The sequence below is a fragment of the Sinocyclocheilus rhinocerous genome, unplaced genomic scaffold (assembly GCF_001515625.1).
Source record: "Sinocyclocheilus rhinocerous isolate Xijiao unplaced genomic scaffold, SAMN03320098_v1.1 scaffold20, whole genome shotgun sequence".
Classification (NCBI taxonomy): domain Eukaryota; kingdom Metazoa; phylum Chordata; class Actinopteri; order Cypriniformes; family Cyprinidae; genus Sinocyclocheilus; species Sinocyclocheilus rhinocerous.
This window is the reverse complement of record NW_015640468.1, coordinates 278,820-293,785: the sequence shown is the minus strand read 5'-3', so window position 1 is coordinate 293,785 and position 14,966 is coordinate 278,820. Positions and strand designations below refer to the sequence as shown.

The 14,966-nt window shown below is 36.0% G+C and overlaps 2 protein-coding genes across 3 annotated transcripts in view; both read left to right on the top strand.

The window, feature by feature from the left end:
- The window catches only part of LOC107753137 (multiple epidermal growth factor-like domains protein 9), a 15,416-nt gene extending 14,018 nt beyond the window's left edge, over window positions 1-1,398 (top strand). The window contains exon 5 of the mRNA XM_016569262.1: window positions 620-1,398. Within this exon, the coding sequence (XP_016424748.1) occupies window positions 620-1,107 (488 nt within the window). The 3' untranslated portion in view covers window positions 1,108-1,398. The remainder of the gene's footprint in view (window positions 1-619) is intronic.
- Window positions 1,399-8,346: 6,948 nt separating this feature from the next.
- On the top strand, window positions 8,347-14,510 carry LOC107753160 (uncharacterized). Of its 2 annotated transcripts, none has more exons than XM_016569283.1 (4): window positions 8,347-8,754; window positions 9,678-9,708; window positions 13,255-13,338; window positions 13,579-14,510. In XM_016569283.1, exons 1-4 carry the CDS (start codon window positions 8,644-8,646, stop codon window positions 14,016-14,018), a joined length of 666 nt encoding a protein of 221 aa, XP_016424769.1. In that variant the 5' UTR covers window positions 8,347-8,643; the 3' UTR covers window positions 14,019-14,510. The 2 variants fall into 2 exon arrangements, with proteins under 2 accessions (XP_016424769.1, XP_016424768.1); XM_016569282.1 differs by having other exon boundaries at window positions 8,347-8,844.
- Window positions 14,511-14,966: the final 456 nt, after the last annotated feature.

Sequence of the window (14,966 nt, the reverse complement as noted above, 5' to 3'; positions counted from 1 at the left end):
TGTTCAAAGGATAAAAAATATACAAGAAAAATGTGGATCTACTTATTAAAAAAAGTCATGTCAACATTGTTTTATTCGTAGATCCTCATCACACATCCATATATATATATATATATATATATATATATATACATACATATATATACACACACACAAAAAAAGCTAAAAACTGTGTTCCTAAATGAAAGTATTTAGTAGACAACTTTACACTGACCCTCTTAGCAGCATGAAAAACAAAACAGTTATTCACATTTTAAATAAATTATAAATGCCATACAATTGTGACATCTTGTACAAACTATAACAAGCTGTCATGAGTGTGCTGGAGGATACATTTCCCATTTATGTTGCTTTTAATGGGAGCGTTCAACAATAACAGCAATATTGTTCTATTCTGTAGAGCTGCTTTTCACTGAATTGAACCTGTTTCATAATTGATAAACTTTACACGGTTATTCATGCAGTCCTAATCCTAATTTTCTTTGGTTTCTTAGCTGATTTGCGATTAATCTTGAATACGTGTTCAGCTAAAACTCTAAGTTAATCATTTTTCATTTATATCCTTTATCATGTCTTTAGACACACTAACCATTTCAATCATTAACTCTCTCTCTCTCAGCTGTGAGAATCCTCCCAACTCAAGACATCAAGACCTCCACTACAGAAATCCCCAAATCCACAAGTTCTGTTGCTTCTACACCTGCTTCCCGCCTCCTCACTTTCTCCTCCTCCCCTACCACCCATCCAAGCCTACCGACCCTTCAGTCCGGCACGGGAGACTCCTCAGGACACAACAGCACGGCCTCTGCCCTGACAGTAGTGTCCTGGACGCAGTTTAACATCATCATCCTCGCCGTCATCATCGTGGTGGTCGTTCTCCTCATGGGCTTCGTCGGAGGCGTGTATACGTATCGTGAGTACCGCAATAGGAAACTCAACGCCCCGTTTTGGACCATTGAGCTGAAGGAGGACAACATCAGCTTCAGCAGCTACCACGACAGCATCCCGCACGCCGACCCCAACGGACTATTGGAGGAGGAGCCGTGTGTGGTTGCGGCCAATGGGCAGTTAGCACTCGCTACTGCCGCCAACATGTACAAAGCGTGAAGTTGTCGGTACGATTGTATCTTTTCTTAAAGGGACATTTCAGCCAAAAATGGACATTCTGTCATCATTTACTCACTCTCATGTCCAACCTGATGTTCTTTTTTCAGTGGAACATTAAGGAAGATGTTTTGAAGGCACTGAATGTCAGTGGGGTCCGAAACAACATCGGGCCAATTTCAATAACTTTTTTAGTGTTACACTGAGAAACAAAGTCAAACAGGTTTGGAATGACATGAGGGTGAGTAAAGTACCACATTTTCATTTTCGGCGAACTATCCTGTTAATTTTGATTATTGATTTCTTTATTTGATTCTACACACTATTTAGCTCCGCATTGCTTCCTATGTGATATCCTCGTGCAAAGCATTTTCACGTACAATATTTCCTGAAACATTTCAGAGAGCATTCAAGCAAATACAGGACAAGCCATTAACATGTTACTCCTTGGACACAAAAATGATAAAATGCGAATAAATTGCATCTTAAAGGGATAGTTCACCCAAAAATGAAAATTCTGTCATTAATTACTTACCCTCATGTCGTTCCAAACCCGTAAGACCTTCGTTCATCTTCGGAACACAAATTAAGATATTTTTGATGAAATCCGAGAGCTTTCTGATGCTGCATAGACAGAAACTGAAACATTCAAGGCCCAGAAAGGAAGTAAGGACATCGTTAAAATAGTCCATGTGACATCAGTGGTTCAACCGTAATTTTATGAAGCTATGAGAATACTTTTTGTACGCAAAGAAAACAAAAATATCGACTTTATTCAACAATTTCTTCCCTTCCGTGCCAGTCTCTGCTGGCTTTCACGGGAGTACTTTAATTGTTGAATAAAGTTGCTATTTTTGTTTTCTTTGCACACAAAAAGTATTCTCGTAGCTTCATAAAATTACGGTTGAACCACTGATGTCACATGGACAATTTTAATGATGTGTTTCAGTTGCGTTGCTGTCTATGCAGGGTCAGAAAGCTCTCATATTGAATCAAAAATATCTTAATTTGTGTTCAGAAGATGAACAAACCTCTTATGAGTTTGGAACGACATGAGGGTTAGTAATTAATGACAGAATTCTCATTTTTTTTGGTGAACTAACCCTTTAAACGAGCTCTAAACTGTGTTAGTTTGGGTTTATGGATGCTAATCTTCAGTTGATATATACATGAATGGGGATTTAACTATTTCAGAGGACACTCAAAGACCTTTGGATACAAATGGCAAGATAAGTTCACCTAAAACTGCTGTTTGTATAGAAAACAAACAAGGTTTCAGACTGTGTCAATTGCACCGCCTGGGAAATTCACTTCGGCTTTGCAATATTCAATGGAAACCAGAGGAAGTTCAGTCAGTCTGCAATGCTTTTGTAAAGGAAACAAAGACTGCCAGTTTCAAGTCTTACGTATGTGCGTGTGTCTTTGACAGATACTATTTCATACAATGGCGGGACTTTGGATTTCTTTGGAATGCAGTCTCGCTTCGTTTTCCTCTTTATACGATTCCTGTCACAGATTGGTACCAAACTGAACATGCTACATAACAGTCATACCTGTACCACTAGCACCTGTTTCAGCCTTATTGTATTTATGTGCGAGTGGGTGGATGTGTATGTGCGTGCGTGGGAGAGCGAGAGAGAGAGAGCCAGTGTTGTGTGTGGGAACAGTTTCAGATCTAACTGTGTAGAGCTGGATTCTACGCAGGAATGTACAAAAAGACTGGATTGATTCTGCTGCATAGTTTCACAAAAACTGATCAAACGTTTGACACATTAAGCCATGTAAGCAAAATATGACCTAGGAGGAGCGTGTTCAGAGGACTTTGTGAAGTGGAAAGACTGTTTTTGGGAACCTATAAGGTACGACGGTGGACACGATGTGTGTTTTTCCTCCATTTGTCTGCAAGGACCCTTTTAAATGTGATTCAGGATCATTTTGATGATTTGGACAAACGACCTGTGTTGGAATTATTGTATATGTTTGTGTTCTATTCAAATTTGTCTTGTTAATTCCTATTTATTTATCATTTGTGTTTGTCCCTGTGGTCTTATTTTATTGATGTTTTTCAATCTTCATGCTGCATTGTACAGTGTACCATACCGAATGCACACTCTGTAGGCCGAGTTGTGAGCACAACCTCAAAGACTTATTTTCTCCTCTTTTTTTCTTTCTAATTTATTTAGTCAGGTTATGTGTTAATAACTCACAGTATACAATGGGATGACGGTGGAAAATACTGTATTTTCTCATTACTGACTGGTTAAATGACTGAAATTAAAGGATTACTGAATCAAAGGACATTCTTCAATGAGACGGTAGATACTTTTTCAGACTGCTTGTGGGGGTGTGTCTTTTTTAAATGTTAGAGGGAAACCAAAATGAAAATTCTGTAAATCAAGTCACTCCAAACCTGTGTGACTTCTTCTGTGGAACATGAAAGAAGGTATTTAAAAACAATGTTTTGGACCCAATTCATCTTCATTATATGGACAAAAGAGTTAAACATTTCTCAAAATATTTCACTTACTTTGTGCCATATTGGTTTGGAATTGATGACAGAATTTTATTTTTTGGGTGAACTATTGGTTTAAAATAACTTCGCTTTCCCAGTTTAATGTGGACAGACAACTCTGAGTTTGTTACAGATTGATTTCACAAATTGTGGTGCTACCAAAACATTGCTCTGTTTGCTTGATCATCCCAACCGGCCTGACACACCAACTTCTCAACTAATCACGTGAGTTTTGGGTGGGGCTATCTGCTAGACCGACCAATGGAAAATGCAATAGTCAATATTTTTGCAGAAATTACACATTTTACCTTTAAAGGTCTGTTCACACCAGGAATGATAACTACATTAGCCAATGCACCAACACACAATAACATTCTGTCTATTATAAGCATGTGATGCAGTTTTGTAATCTACTGCTTAAAATGCTCCAGCTCTTCAAAGCAGGATGGATTTTGATTGGCTGTCAATTGTTTTTATCATTCATTAGCTGGAAAAAAAAATCAGTATGAATGCGATTCCAATCATATCACGTCGTTGTTACTATAGTTGGTGTGTGTGTGTGTAGATTAGCTGATTGGCATTTCACCATATTCTAATTTGTTGAGATATTGAATTGGTGGGTTTTTGTTAAATGTAAAATTAAAAGAACCAAAGACTTAAACTACTTCAGTCTGTGTGCATTGAATTTATTTAATACACGAGTTTCACAATTTGAGTTGAATTACTGAAATAAATGAACTTTTCCACGACATTCTAATTTATTGAGATGCACCTGTATATGCCATTTGTAAGAACAATAGTTTGCATAATTTTTCAAATTGCAATTTATGTTGCAACCCTGATCAGCCTACAGCTGTGTTTTGGTTTCACCGTATTTTCCCACTAGCTCACAAAAATACTGTTGAACTGCTAATCAAAAGCTTTACAAAGAACTGAATCAAATTAGCCTGTTGGAAGTTTTCATATTCAGGAGAGCCTTAGTTCCTCGAGGGTGCAGCTCTGTCCAGCTCAGCCAAGAGTAATTCTGACCCAACCCTTCTTTTACGCGAGAGCTGCTGGATGACGGCCATTTGTCTGGAATCTTTATACTGATATGACTGAATGCTATCGACTGATTATGATCAAAGATGGATGCGTGGATTGTTTCCTGGCTGAGGTGAATGTACATGTGAATCATTTTTAAATCATTAAATTGCTTTCGTTTACAGGCCTATCAAGCATATTTTGTGCACCTAAAGTATGTCCGTGACGGCTACAAAAAAGAGAAAACACTGTAAACTGACAGTTAATTGGACAACTCTTTTTCAAATCCAGATGCAGTATATTACTTAACATCAACTTATCACATGAGCAACAGTGCTGTTGTTCGGTAGAGGAAATTAATACTTTTATTCAGCAAGGACATATTAAATTTATCATAAGTGTCAACAAAGACATTTATAATGTTCCAAAGGATTTTATTTTAAATAAATGCTGTTTTTGAATGCTCTTTTAATCAATCCTGAAATTAATAATTAATGTATCACAAAACATTAAGCAAAAACATTAATATTGAGTAACTTACATTTTAGACAATTACTGGCAACCTAAAAAGCTCAAAACAAAGCAACAGTGATGGTGTTTGATTCCTGAATGAATCAGTAATGAATCTATTGAGTGAACGATTCAACTTGACTCAGTCATTTGTCTCCACCTACAGACATAACTATGCAACCTACAGAAAGCGTCACCGAAAGTGTGTGTCCCACCACCATTTTTCATACTCATACAGACTGAATCAACAATTTACTGCAGAATAGTAAAGGCAAGAAAAAATTTACCAAGTATGCACAGTCAGTTGGAGATCTATGTGGTTGAGAAAAATCATTTTATGGCAATATTTGACATTTACACAGTGTTGAATCACTTCAATAAACCACGAGTAAAGAGCCTTGATAATGATACATCTACATTTTTCATTGTGTCTGTCTGTACTAACCCTCTTGGGTCCAATAAAGGGGATTTTATTTTGCTATTTTAAGAGTTAAATGTATCACCATGTTCTGAGTTGCAATGAATAGCTGGAACACTTTGTAACAAATGAGGCATGAAGTTGAGTGTGAGCGATCTGTGTATATCATTATGTTTTTGAAACTATCAATTAAACCTTCAGACATGACTCGGATAGCAACAAGAATGCTATGAATGCATGACCTACCTCATGCACTCATGTTTGGATATTTTTTTTTATCTAAACATAAGAAACACTTTGAAATACAACAAGGATGGAAAATAGCTGAAAAGCAGCATTCCTTTTATGCAAGATTGGTGTAAGCTTCCAGTAGCTAAATGGAAAGTCTGGGCCGAGATTATATCCTGATTGTGTCAAACATAATGACAGCCACGTGCCCAAACAGTCAAAGTGATAGTAAAACGGGAGATGTTTAATGAATAATTGCAGAAAAAAGGAACCTCAGACAAAAGCAAGGCACTTTTATTTTTTAAGTTTTTGTACGTTTAATGTGGACTTGCAAAAACAATAATCCTCACAAACTAAACAGAATAAACCATAGCTCAAAGTGCTTCGGAGAGATGTAAGAAAGAGATTTCCCTACAAGTTACCAAAACCCTTCCAATGAAAGGAGGGGGAAATGTCATTACTCACAAAAATTATTCACATTTCTTTTTTCTGCACTAGACAAACAATAGGCAATTTGACACCACAGTTTTGAAGCTTTATCCAAACAAGCTGTTTGCAATAATGCAATCCACATTTTGTCAGAACTTTCTCTTGGCAACAGTTGTTTGACTGTTCTACATACCTAAAACCCACATGCCTGGCAATGTGTATCATTCCTGGCCTTGTGCCATTTCTATACCATTTTTCCACAATCTTCTTCCAGAGTATAGAAGTTCTATGTGCTGCTGCAAAATGATTCTGTTAGAGGTTTTAATTTAAAGTTTTGATGTAATATAAAAGTATTTACGCATCTAGCAAGTTGGCCAGTGTTTTTGGTTTTTGATTTTTTTTGGGACTAAATGTGGGACTAATCTGTGGCTATGATAGTGTTTCATAAATACGTTACACTGGTAAATATTTTGGATAACTTACATTTTAAACAACACAAGGTTACATTCAGGCAAGAGTCAACTGTATTGTGTGTTCTGAGGACAAGGGTATTGTTTGTAAATATCAAGTTGTCAGGTAAATGTTCAAATTTTTTTAAATTATGTTGGCTTGAGAAAGTATTGTATTTAAACTTCTGAGTGGTGCTTATGAAGCAAAGCATCACTTTAATCATCTCACATGCTTATTGGTGCTTTCCTGGAAAGTATTCTTTAAAAAGTCATGATTTGAGAAATCCTCTTTTGTTTCGTATTTCAATTTAGTATGACGTTATAGTGTGAGGAAAGACCACCTCTGCAGAAGATGATCAATTGTGGATTTTTACATCAAAAACATCATAATTTAGAAGTAATAGGCTATTTTCTGTACTTGGAAGTAAATGCCCACTGCTATGATTGGCTAACAGTTTTGCATATTAAAATAATAGATGGACACTGCTGTGATGTACTCTGAAAACAACATGGGTCATTTTGGTTAAAAACGAATAAATACTCAGTATGACACATGATAAAACTCTATTACTCACACTTGTGTGTTGCAACATTGCTGCTGGATCCAATAATAATACTATATCATCATCGGGGTGTGTCTTGTTTAAAAACAAATCCATGGTAAAATGAAGCGAACAAAGGACAAATGTCTTACTGAAGTGATCTGGAACTTCTTGAAAAATAAAACAGTAATCTAATTGCTTTTTTCCAAAAATTTTATTGCATTGGACTAAAACCTACTGACTTTGCTCACACAGGTTTTACCAGCTTTCCAAAAACAAAAGAGAATTGAAGAGAGAAAAAAAAAAAAAGTTAATAAACATTAAAGGATAAGTTCACTTCCAGAATAAAAAATTCCGGTAATTTACTCACCCCCATGTCATCCAAGATGTTCATGTCTTTTTGTCTTCAGTCGCAAAGAAATTAAGGTTTATGAGGAAAACGTTCAAGGATTTTTCTCCATATAGTGGACTTCAATGGTGGCCAACGGGTTGAAGGTCATTTTCTATAAAAAAACAAAAATTTATATAACTTTTTAACCACAAATGCTTGTCTTGCACTAGCTCGACTTCACGCATTACAAAGCGAACGTGCAAAGACTTAAGTTAAACGCCCTTTACAAAAAAAAAAAAAAAAGGTAAAACAACGATGTCAGACAATTTTGAAGTTGGAGGAGAAAATGAGATGGAGTTTTTTGCTCTACCCTACCTTTCTGAACCGGAGTACACAGACAAAGAGCTGACTGTGCATGACCTTTCCAATGTGACTACGTAAAGTCGAGCTAGTGCAAGATGTGCATTTGTGGTTAAAAAGTATATAAATTTGAATTTTTTTTTTTTAGAAAATGACCGATCGTTTCGCTAGATAAGACCCTTATTCCTTGACTGGGATCGTGTAGAGACCATTGAAGCTGCATTGAAAGTGTAATTTGGACCTTCAACATCATTGACCACCATTGAAGACCACTCGAGTCCACCAAATCCTGGAATGTTTTCCTCAAAAACCTTAATTTCTTTTCGCCTGAAGAAAGAAAGACATTAACATCTTGGATGACATGGGGTTGTCAGGTTATCAGGATTTTTTTTATTCTTGCTGAGGGTGTTGGACCTGGATAATAACTAGAAGGCTGCTGGCTCATTAAAGGTGGAGAACCACTGCTTTACAGCTTAGAACACTCACTTACTAGCTATGACGAAATGTCTAATTGTTTATTTCCTCAGGCTGTAAGAATTTGGCTCGGAGTCAAGCAGGTCTTGCAGCAAAGCAGGAAGCGACACTGGATTGACGGGACTGAGAGCCTCGTGTTTTCATAGCGCCGAAACTCCACGAGTAGGCTGTTTGTTTGGGGCGTTGAAGAAAACACGTGGGAGAAATATACGTATATATAGAGGAGTCCGAGGACATGGAGCGGCGCTTTTAAACTGTCCGTTATGGAGGTGGCAAACGAAGAGGCAGCCTGTAAAGTCTACGCAGTTTTAATGGAGCCCGAGCCCGAGACCGTGAGCCGTTTGAGGACAAAGTACTACTCACTGCGGCGACAGGTGTGTTTAATCCAGTCCATCAGCGTGCTCCTCTGCTTCAGCTGCTGCCTGTTCACGCTCCTGTATCACGCGTTCCCGCCGACCTGCACGGTAAGCCAGCGTCAAACAATCACGTTACTGCTCACCGACCCCATCAAGTTTCTCATTGCTTTAGAAACCTTTGCAACGGATACGAGTTCATTTAATATGCATTCATGGCAACACTACATTACAGTATGTTATAACCGTTTAAACATAGATTGCATAAAATATAAAATGTGTGTTATATGACCAACTCTTTATTTGTTTGACTTTTTTTTTATTTACTTAAGTTTACCAATAGAGACTATTTATTATATGCCAATACCTTAGTTGTGAGACGAGTAGACCTATCTATACCGATCGATTTTACTGATTTAGCCTATTTGTTTTTCTTATTATAATTTTTTGTTAAGATTAAAATCTTACTAGTGTTAATTGGATTATAATTCATAGGTAATAGCTGAGCCTGAAATAACTGCTAATAACTATTGTCCCTAGTAGTATAGTCACTTGTAGTAAGAAATAAGTTACTAGTAAAACTAGGACAAGTAGCCAGTGACCGGATTGCATACTGGTCGAAAGTGAATAGCTGATGCACATAGAATTCAGTGGCAAATTATTTGCATTGTTACCAGTAGCAGTGGAATATGATAATGACTAACAGGATAATGACTAAAAGAAAAGGAATAAGTGCTATAATCTAATAAATAAATACATAATAATACATAGTCACAAGTGTAATGGGAAAAAATATGCTGCTCTCTATGTGATTACTCAATAATAGCCCTAATGGGGGGTGGGGAATGAAACATGCAGGTATGACCGAGAGAATCAATGCATTGGTTAATTTTAGGATTCATTGTGTGTGTATTAAACTGTTTACATTTGCTCTCTTTTCATAGGAAAACGGAACTAAGGAGGCATCTAAATTTGGTAAGGTCATTATTTACTACTAAATCTTTTTTTTTTTTTTTTGTGAATATTGAATTCAGGGTCAAACTTTATTTTAAGGTCCAGTTCTCACTATATGACTTTTGCCTCAATAGTTTCAATATTTGCTTCTTATTAGTTAGTTAGGAAGTTAAGTTTAAGTAGGGGGTAGAATTAATGTATCTAAAATATGGTCAAACAGAATAAGGCATTACTATGTACTTTATAAGTACTAATAAACAGCCAATATGCTAGTAATTTGCATGCTAGTTAATAATGAGAATTGGTCCTTAAGTAAAGTTTTCCTCTTTATTGTACCATCATACAGTATATACAGCATGACTATGGAAATTCATATGACAGTTTCTTTTATTTGCTTTTTACTATATATATTTTTTTTTCACAAGTAACTATTAAATTTTCAAAACTTGTAATACTAATATCATTCACAGTAAATGCCTTTCATAAAGCTCTTACTATTAAACTTTTAATTTGCATGTCTTCTCATTCAGTTTAATACATTTGTCTAAATTACTGAAATAAATGAACTTTTCCACGACATTCTAATTTATTGAGATGCACCTGTATTTAATCAAATTCATCTAATGGTTAACCAGTGAATCATTTGGTGCATCTATAGATGTCCATAGATATAGATTCAGTAGATATAGTTTCTATAGAACTTGTTGTCAATTTAGGGATAACCAAATATAATGAATTATTTTTACACTATAAGTGATTTATCTTAGATGATAACCACTATTTTGTAATTGTGTGTGTGTGTGGTTCAAGTAAACCCTATGTTATGTTATAACCCATTACTTCAATGGAATGTCATAATGATAGGAATACCAATGTGTGTGTGTGTGTACATAACCATATTTTGGGGAAAAACTGGTACCCAGAGGTGAGCAAAACTTGACAAAATCACCAAGACCTCTCTTTGAAGATGTCCTTATTTGTAAAACTGTTTTGCAATTTGTGAACACACCGCATGGTACAAGGGAGAGGAATTGATCAGAGATGTATCAGAAGAAGGGAGACAGATGGCATCAAATATAGCATTTTATATTGCGTTATGCCATGTGATACTCTATAACTCACCTTTCATAGTCCAGCTACAATATAAATTCAGTCATATGGCACAGTGAGGATTGACAGTAAACTGTGTTTGTGTTGTAGCACAAAACCTTATGGCCATTTCATACATTCATCACACCTTTTGATACAGTAACACTGGATAAATACTTTTACAAACATTATGGATTTTATGTGAGATATGCAAATTAGGTAATGTAAGTCTATTTTCTAACATGACAATTATTGCCTGTATTACTGTAATTCACAACCAACCGAGAGAACCGCAGCCTTATGAGGATTGTCAAGCAAAATCGATTCAAGAATTTGAGTGAACTTCACAAGGAATGGACTGAGGCTGGGGTCAAGGCATCAAGAGCCACCACACACAGACGTGTCAAGGAATTTGGCTACAGTTGTCGTATTCCTCTTGTTAAGCCACTCCTGAACCACAGACAACGTCAGAGGCGTCTTACCTGGGCTAAGGAGAAGAAGAACTGGACTGTTGCCCAGTGGTCCAAAGTCCTTTTTTCAGATGAGAGCAAGTTTTGTATTTCATTTGGAAACCAAGGTCCTAGAGTCTGGAGGAAGGGTGGAGAAGCTCATAGCCCAAGTTGCTTGAAGTCCAGTGTTAAGTTTCCACAGTCTGTGATGATTTGGGGTGCAATGTCATCTGCTGGTGTTGGTCCATTGTGTTTTTTGAAAACCAACGTCACTGCACCCGTTTACCAATAAATTTTGGAGCACTTCATGCTTCCTTCTGCTGACCAGTTTTTTGAAGATGCTGATTTCATTTTCCAGCAGGATTTGGTACCTGCCCACACTGCCAAAAGCACCAAAAGTTGGTTAAATGACCATGGTGTTGGTGTGCTTGACTGGCCAGCAAACTCACCAGACCTGAACCCCATAGAGAATCTATGGGGTATTGTCAAGAGGAAAATGAGAAACAAGAGACCAAAAAATGCAGATGAGCTGAAGGCCACTGTCAAAGAAACCTGGGCTTCCACCTCAGCAGAGCCAGAAACTGATCACCTCCATGCCACGCCGAATTGGGGCAGTAATTAAAGCAAAAGGAGCCCCTACCATGTATTGAGTACATGTACAGTAAATGAACATATTTTCCAGAAGGCCAACAATTCACTAAAATTTTTTTTTTTATTGGTCTTATGAAGTATTCTAATTTGTTGGTGGGTTTTTGTTAAATGTGAGCCAAAATCATCACAATTAAAAGAACCAAAGACTTAAACTACTTCAGTCTGTGTGCATTGAATTTATTTAATACACGAGTTTCACAATTTGAGTTGAATTACTGAAATAAATGAACTTTTCCACGACATTCTAATTTATTGAGATGCACCTGTATTTAATCAAATTCATCTAATGGTTAACCAGTGAATCATTTGGTGCATCTATAGATGTCCATAGATATAGATTCAGTAGATATAGTTTCTATAGAACTTGTTGTCAATTTAGGGATAACCAAATGTAATGAATTATTTTTACACTATAAGTGATTTATCTTAGATGATAACCACTATTTTGTAATTGTGTGTGTGTGTGGTTCAAGTAAACCCTATGTTATGTTATAACCCATTACTTCAATGGAATGTCATAATGATAGGAATACCAATGTGTGTGTGTGTGTACATAACCATATTTTGGGGAAAAACTGGTACCCAGAGGTGAGCAAAACTTGACAAAATCACCAAGACCTCTCTTTGAAGATGTCCTTATTTGTAAAACTGTTTTGCAATTTGTGAACACACCGCATGGTACAAGGGAGAGGAATTGATCAGAGATGTATCAGAAGAAGGGAGACAGATGGCATCAAATATAGCATTTTATATTGCGTTATGCCATGTGATACTCTATAACTCACCTTTCATAGTCCAGCTACAATATAAATTCAGTCATATGGCACAGTGAGGATTGACAGTAAACTGTGTTTGTGTTGTAGCACAAAACCTTATGGCCATTTCATACATTCATCACACCTTTTGATACAGTAACACTGGATAAATACTTTTACAAACATTATGGATTTTATGTGAGATATGCAAATTAGGTAATGTAAGTGTATTTTCTAACATGACAATTATTGCCTGTATTACTGTAATTATTTCAGCAACAGAGGTGGTTTGAAACATGTATTTTGCATTGTTCTCGAATGAACTGATTGTTAAAAGAACTATATTGAAAGAAGATCATACTGTCGTGTTTTGGTGATTAAATCAAATGCTCTCAATATATATTACAATAATCGTGTGTTTTGAAACAATGATTATGTTGGTTGAAAACATGTGTAATTGTAATGAAAGCATGAGATCAGTTTTTAAAAGAATGACTAGTGGTGTTACAAGTGTGATCAGTTTGGATTTTTGAAAATACACAGTACATCTTACTTGTGAAAATAGAACCAAAGCAAATAAAAAGAACTAATAATAAAAAATCTCATATTTTTTATCCATATAGAAATGCAGCATCAAGATTTTGAATCGCATAGCAGAGAAGAAATGACCCCGACACAAAGAGACACATCTTTCATTCGCCTGACAGGTAAGAAGTAATACACTGAGTGCATTAAGATGTAATGCAAAAGTAGAAATGAATACAAAACATAATTAGCATTAAGATAAGATGAACCGTAAGCAAGAGTTGTACTCCTAATTAGACAACTTATGTACACTCTTAGAAAAAAAAGGTGCAATGCTGTCACTAGGGCAATTTTCATTCTCATAGATACTGAATGTGTAATATTTTTTGCCAAGTGTATTCACACATTTCCCTCCTCTCTAGTTAAAAACGATGTCCGTTTCACTAAAGACGGATTTGTGCCGTGGATGGATACACCAGAGTATTCGTCACCAACCCATACCAGATACTTCATCTTGGATGACGATAATGAATCTCTGAAAGTCCTTCATGACGGAACATACAAGGTTTCTCTGCAGATTACGTACAGAAAATTCAGTGATAAGCCAGAAAGGGATGAAATATTTCTGCAACATGATATTCATCATTATACTGACGGATATCCTGGACACCTGCCCCTGCTCACCCACTGCGAAACAGTGAACATTACACACTGGAGGAAAAGTCTGTTTTCTGAAGGTATTTTTTATCTCAACTCTGGGGACAGACTCAAGGTGTGGTCCAAGAATCTGAACCTCATTGATGTTGGAGATAAATTTGTGCAAAAAACTGTCTTTGTGGTGTATCCACATTTTACCCCGTGAGGATACGGCGAATACAAAAAACAAAAAGACAATTTCTTCTGTAGCTTTGAATAAGGATCAAAAGGGCTGCCATGAAGTACCATATTCATCTGTCTAAACCGATTCTCCTTTTGTTAGCAGAATAATTTGGATCTCAGATATATTTATGCTATAATCAGTAGCATAGCCATGTACAGATGAAAGCCCTTACCAAAAAATACTGTGGTACATTAATGGTGTCACATGGTAATACTAGAGTACTTTGATATAAACTATGGTAGTGAAATTCATTCCCTCTAGTGTCGTTTTCAAGAATATCGTGGTGCTTCCATGGTATGTGTTAAACAACTTGCTAATACCATAGTATTATTTTTGGTATTTTCTTTTGTAAGAGAAGACTTTTCTGCTTCACAGCTGGGGACAAAACAGGCATTGGCTTGGGTTTTAAAAGCTACAATTTTAAGCACTACAACTGTGGAAAAATGTTAATTTTGTAATTAAGTTTTATTTTTGTTTCATTTTGATTGAATTTGGTGCTTGGGTTTTAAAAGCTACAATTTTAAGCACTACAACTGTGGAATAATTTTAATTTTGTAATTAAGTTTTATTTTTGTTTCATTTTGATTAAATTTGGTAAAAAAAAAACATGTAATAATGTTTATGCCGTTGTAAACCTATATGCTTGTGTATGTAATAATTGATTAAGGATTTGGGCTGTTAATGCAACATGTACAGGTTCAGTAACATTACGGAGTGAAGAGAATGATCAATACCTTGTATTGAGGTGTGTCATGGACTCATGGGTGCTGTCATTGGAATTAGTAAGCTATAAGTTACTTTGTATTAAAAGGGTTTGCAATCACCAAATATGACCTTCGTAATGATTTGCATGAAAGATCATTTTATGTATTTGGATACATCTTCATAATTACATTATTTTGTTGACCACAAAGAATCAATAAACACTAT

Coding starts and splice junctions, on each gene's coding strand:
- LOC107753160 (XM_016569282.1), top strand. CDS start 8,644: ATGGAGGTGGCAAACGAAGAGGCAGCCTGTAAAGTCTACGCAGTTTTA. Junction 9,709..13,254: donor TAAGGAGGCATCTAAATTTG/GTAAGGTCATTA, acceptor TTATCCATATAG/AAATGCAGCATCAAGATTTT. Junction 13,339..13,578: donor ATCTTTCATTCGCCTGACAG/GTAAGAAGTAAT, acceptor CCTCCTCTCTAG/TTAAAAACGATGTCCGTTTC.